General features: G+C 55.4%; 1 protein-coding gene across 2 annotated transcripts in view; it reads right to left on the reverse strand.

Moving 5' to 3' along the window:
* Nucleotides 1-2660, reverse strand: part of FCHSD2 (FCH and double SH3 domains 2) — a 292425-nt gene extending 289765 nt beyond the window's left edge. For both annotated transcript variants that reach the window (XM_062196673.1, XM_062196672.1), the window contains exons 1-2: nucleotides 2397-2660; nucleotides 560-657 (exon numbers count right to left, since the gene is read on the reverse strand). In XM_062196673.1, the coding sequence (XP_062052657.1) occupies nucleotides 560-657; nucleotides 2397-2417 (119 nt within the window). In that variant the 5' untranslated portion in view covers nucleotides 2418-2660. The remainder of the gene's footprint in view (nucleotides 1-559; nucleotides 658-2396) is intronic.
* Between the last annotated feature and the right edge of the window lie 3340 nt (nucleotides 2661-6000).

Raw genomic sequence — 6000 nt, forward strand, 5'->3', positions numbered from 1 at the left:
TGATTTTTATAATGAAGGCTCCTAGCTAATAAATTTAAACTTATCTTGATAATGATGCTCAGATAACTTTAATAAAATAACAAAATAAACACATTTCTCACTAAATTTGACATCCAAAGACAAAATCATATTTGTCATGTTCTAACAAACAGTGCTAGTGTCTGGTTGACTGGCTCCCCTCCAGATAGTAACCATTAACCACAGGTGTCAGTTTAAAAATCTAACTGTATAAAATGGGTGAAGTCAATAAATAATTACTACAATTAGGTGGAGAGGTGATTTAGATAAGAATTTTTACTTCAATGACTGTAACCCGACAGACTTTCAGGGCCCCTGTTTTTTCAGAACAGTATGTATACATTAGTCCAGGTTCCCTCACCAAAGGAAAAAAGTGTATTGTGTTAGTTCCAGTTACAATTTCCAGCTGAGTCAAAGTTTTAACAGTGGTAAGGCAGGAAATCCAAAAGGAAATTCCATCACCAGTTCCTGGGGCTTGGCAACTCAAAGGTTCTTTGCAACAGAGATATACAAGTTCTCAAACTATTTACTACACCCTTACCTCATGTCTTCCAGCAAATCACATTCTGCTTGATGTTTGGCTTGAAGTTTTGTCATCTGCTCAACTTGAATGTTTTTCAGTTCTTGTGTAACTTTCACCTAAAACATACCATACATTTATGAAGACCTTACTACAACTTTAACCAAAAAAAAAATTGCTTAAACAATCAATATTTGTCAAAATACACGCCTCTTGCTCACCTCTCCCCCTGAAGGCTATAAATCTGTTACTGACCATCTAGTTTTATTTACGGAAGATATTTATTCAATGAAAAAACTAAATAAATAACCTGGAAGAGAGGCTGAATGCAAATACTTAAGAAAGAAAATTATAGGTTCAAGAGGTGCTTAATAAACTGCCAGTCAATCCACTTCGCGCATGAGCTCAGTGCACATCGAGGTCTTCTTAAGAATGTTAAAAGGGCCTGTCATCTAGGAGGTAAAGGCATTAACCACCAGGAGTGGCAAGCAGAGTGCAGATGGCAGGAGGAAGCATAACACCTAACACCTAATGACTGAAACTGACACAATCATGAAGTAATATGCATGAACCAACTGTATTAATTATTCTATAATGGCTGCGAGAAAGCATACTGTCTCAGGATGGTGCCCTGCACTTGCGAACAGCACAGCAAATCACAATCTCTTTCTCACAAAGGAGAAAGCAAAAGTGACCTTCCGGAATATGCAGTGCTTTTCAACTAGCCCGGCAAGCAGGGCCCAGCCTCGGCTTGCACTTCAAACTGCCCGAGCTGCAAATGCCAGCTGGCCAGAGCCTCGCCGGACAGGCCGGACCCCTGGGTTCCAGGTTCCGACCGATCGGGAATCCGGGAGCTGGGATACTCTGAAGGGTGGGGGTAACGTGTGTCAAAGAAAGACTCACTTAACTGGAGAAACCCGGATTAAGAAAGAGAAAGAAAAGAAAGCAGACACGGGTAAGTTAGGCATTTGGCAAATGTTTGCCCACGAGGGGTGGATAGCACAGCGTCCTCCACCCAGTGCCAAGGAGCCAGTATCCATCGGGAGAATTCAAAAGACAAGGACGCAGCCTCGGCCCTTGGGAAAGCTGGGGAAGGGCGCTGTGGGGAAGCTGCTGACAAGCCCGGAGCACCTCGTCACTCCCACCCTGGCCATGCAATCCCCGATCGCAGCGCACACGCCACGCACGGCCCGGCTCCCCGGCTCTCGCTGTCCTGGGGACCGCACCAACGCTTCGAGCACCCCGAGGCAGGGGGCGCGGCAGGATGGGGGGATGGGGAAAGCAAGATTCATCAATCCGTAATTTGTTTTCCCTTGGGGGGGCCCGGTAGGCGGTGACTATTCCAACTTCTTTTCAGTCGCCCCGTGGGAAAAGCAGGCCAAACCTTAAGGCTAGGCTTGAAACAAATCCCTCACAAATGTGCAAACGGGAGGGGCAGGGCTCCAAGAACCTGGTGCAGACTAAACAATCACACACAAGGCTCTGCAAATCTGCAGAGGCCCCCCTGCCTCCCCTCGGTGCAGCCCCAAGAATGCTCTTTGCAGCCGGCAGCACTGCCATGCGCGCGCGCACACACACACACACAAATGCACACCCGAAACTCTTGTGAAACGTCTGAGGGTCTCTAGCGCAGGGGAGGGGACGAGCCCGGGCAGCCCCTCCATCGGAAAGACACCTCACACGCGCGCCCCCAGCTTGGAGCCGGGGGCAACTGGGTGACAAGCCGGGGCGAGGGCGGTCACGGCCCTTTGCGGGAAGGGGGAGGGGGCGCAGCAGTCACCCCAGCCGCGTTCCTCGGACGCATCCCCTCCAAACCCCGAAGCCCCCCGCCCCCGCCCCGAGCTGCACTCTTCCCTACCTTCCTCGGCGGCGGCTGCATGATGAAGGGACATCAATCCTCCCCCGACGGCGGCGTTAGCAGGGAGGAGGAGGGCCGGAGAGGAGGGGGCGGCCCAGCCTGCGAGGGCGCGCACCGTGTGTGTGTGAGAGAGAAAGCAACGCCTGAGACAGACTCGCCCCACAGGGAGCAAGGCCGGCGGGCGGCGGCAGGACCCCGGCCGGAACGAGTGTGGAGAGAGGAGGAGGAGCGCCGGGAAGGCCTGCGGCCCGGGCGGCCCGGGGGGTGTGTGAGCGCAGGAGGCGGAGACCGCGAGGGGGCGGGGGCCCGCGAGCAGGGCCGCCCGGCTCTCGCGGCTCGCCCCGGGGCTGCCGAGGAGCAGGCGCGGCGTCCGCGCTCCCCGCCGGCGACTCCGCCGCGCCCGGCGCCCCCACCCCACCCACTCAGGCGGCGCGGCCCGGCCGGGGGAGGAGGCGAGGAGGAAGGCGGCGCCGCGCTCCCCGCTAGGGCTCCGCGACTCCGGCCGCGGGAATTTCCGGCCCCGCCGCGCGGCGCAGCGCCCCGCTCCGGCGGCGGAGCGAACCGCTCGGTCCCGAGCCGGGTTCGCGGGGCTGGGCCAGGCGACAGGGAGAGAGCGAGGCGGCGGCGCGGGGCTCGGGATCGCGGCGAGGGACAGGGGGGACTAACGGGCTGGCCGGCGGATGGCAGCGGTAGACGCGCTAGCGGAGCGCCGAACCCTCCCCCCTGTCTTTCCGAGGGTGGCACTTTCCAAACGCCTCCTGCCCTCCCTCCCCCACACTGGGAGCCAGCCGGGGGCTTCCCGCGCGCTTTCCCGCCAGCCCGCCGCGGCGCGCGCCTCGGCTCGGGGGCGCGCGCGTGGGCAGAAAAGGGCCTTGCGCCGACGCACGCGCGCAGGCCGCCCCCGCCTCCCGCCGGCTTCTGCCTGGGCAGCGTTTGTGTGTGTATGGGAAGGGTGGGCAGGGACGATCGAAGTGCAGTTTTTGCAACGGGGAGGCGGGGGTGAAGGAGTAGGATTCCTGTGGCAATAGGGGAGTTCCGTTTTTTGCTTCCTCGCAGTGCCCCAATACCCTTCTCTCCCCACCAGATAGATGTGCACTAAGGCAGGGGTGGGGCTGGGGGAAGCATAGTAGATCCTTTTGCGACTGGCCTCAGGTGCCGGGACGTTACGGCGTGGGAAGAGGTGGAAGGAGTTGCCCCGCAAAGGGGAAAACTGTTCTCTACCACAGAGCTTTCATTTCAGATCACGGACTCGTGATCTCAAAGGCAGAGGCCCCCTGTCACGGCTGGGGAGCCTCGTCCGCAAAGAGCGGTGGAGACTTTCTGAAGATCACCCAGCAGGGCAGAACCTTGGGGTTATGAAGAAGCAGGTGCGGGACTGTGAGGTAAAGTGATAAAGTCAGCAGGAGCTGTGGAGGAAATGGTTGCCTGGGAGTGAGGGCCTCTGGGTGCCATCCACTCTGCCTGGCTAGCTGGTTCTGGCCACGGGGTGAGCGCTGGCTTCCTCTTATGCCCCTGAGAGCACCCTCAAGGCATGATCCGCACCCCCACACACACATCTTCCTGTTCTGTGGAAACCGCCTGTGGGCAGAGGTATCCGCTCACCCAGAGTGCTTAGGAGAGTGGAAATATTTCTTCTCTGTGCCCAGGGAGTTGCTCTGAGCCAGGGGGCTGTGTGGAAGATGAGCTGGATCACTCCACAGTTTGGGTCTTGAGCAAGCGTTCACAGAAATGCAGCTGGACAAAAGAGGAAGGTGAGTGAGGCCTGGAGAGATCCAAGTTAGCTTGCCTGGTGGTCACATGCCTGGGAATGGGGAGCGCTGAACTTGAACCAGGTTGTTCACATTGAGTTAGCCTAAATTCTTAGTCCCAGAACTGTGCCTGAGCCAGATGAGTCCAGAGCTCTCTAGCCACTAGCCTACCGTCCTGCTCTTACCGATTCCCCTGAGGCCATTCCAGAGTCAGCCCGGGAGGGCCTGGGGCAAGGAAACAGCTGGGTGGGGGCTCAGAGTCCTGAGGAGCCAGAGGCAGTGAGTTAGTCTGAGTTCCGACAATTCTTTGTGAACCCTTGGGCTAATCAGTTCAGCCTTTGTTTCCTCACTTCAAAATGGGGGCATAATACCCCCCTGTAGGCTCCCATTAAATAGAACTTTTCCTACTGCAGAGCCATAAACATTGTTTGTGCTAAATAAATGCTGATTGAGTCATCATTCATCCAAGAAATAATTGTGGGGCTTGATGGAACAAGGGCTGACCTGTGGCGGAGCTGGCTCAGTCTCCTCTGGGGATCCACGCACCCCAGATGCTGGGGTTGGAGTCCCAGCTACTTCATTTCCAATCCAGCTCCCTTCTGGAAGCCTCCATACCCTGGGAGGCTCAAGGGCTCAAGTATTTATGTTCCTGCCACCTACATGGGTGTAAGGCCACCACAAAACACACCGAACGCCAGTTAGAGGAAAGGTTTATTGTCGGGTGGGGGAAGCCCAACTGGTCATGGTGGGGGAGGTAAGAGAAAAGGAGAACATAAGAGAGATCAAGAGAACACATGTTCAGGAACAGATCCTGTTAAACCTTTGCCGGCAGTGGGCAGGAGTGGTGAGCTGACACCTGTGGTTGGGCCATGGGGGGGGTGGGGGGTGGCAGAGCCTAGAATGGTGTTGGGGCACAGATCACACCACAGATAAGACTGTGCTGTTTTACTAACAATGGGAGATCTGGATTGAGTTCTGGGCTCCTGACTTCCTCCTGGCCTAGACCAAGCATTTGGGGAGTGAACCAGCAGATGGAAGATTCTCTCTCTCTCTTTCTCCCCCTCCCTTCCTCCCTCCCTCTCTCTCTTTCCCTCCCTCTCTCCCTATTTATCTCCCTTTAAATAAAATAAAAATAAACAAATAAAAATTGCTAAGGTTCTGCTTTCTGCTGAGCCTTTGGCCAGGCTCTGGGGATAAGGGATAAGCAACCGAGATTCGGTTTCCAACCAATCATTTCATGAGTGACACTGGGCTAAATTCAGAAGGGTAACACAGCACTTGCCCACATGCAGTGTTCTGCACATGGAAGGGGCTTAGCAGAGATTTACTGAATCCTAGTCCTGGATACAACTACCCTGAAGCAGAGGTTCTCCTGCCTTCACCCCCACCCTGGGGAAGTCAGCACTGGGAGGATAAAGTGCTGACTGTGGGCAGAACTGGGGTCCAGTCTCTCCCACTGATATGCTGGACCTTCTCTGGGCCTTGGTACCATCTGCGAAGTAAGGTGAGTGAGCCTTACTTGTTAAGCTAACTTGTTAGGCTCCACCCAGAAAAAGTGAAACCCTGGGGCTTAATTTATTTATTTATTTTATTTTATTTTTTTGACAGGCAGAGTGGACAGTGAGAGAGAGAGAGACAGAGAGAAAGGTCTTCCTTTTTGCCGTTGGTTCACCCTCCAATGGCCGCTGCGGCCGGCACATCGCGCTGATCCGAAGCCAGGAGCCAGGTGCTTCTCCTGGTCTCCCATGCGGGTGCAGGGCCCAAGGACTTGGGCCATCCTCCACTGCACTCCCTGGCCACAGCAGAGAGCTGGCCTGGAAGAGGGGCAACCGAGACAGAATCCGGCGCCCCAACCG

Source organism: Lepus europaeus, chromosome 7, assembly GCF_033115175.1.
Source record: "Lepus europaeus isolate LE1 chromosome 7, mLepTim1.pri, whole genome shotgun sequence".
Classification (NCBI taxonomy): domain Eukaryota; kingdom Metazoa; phylum Chordata; class Mammalia; order Lagomorpha; family Leporidae; genus Lepus; species Lepus europaeus.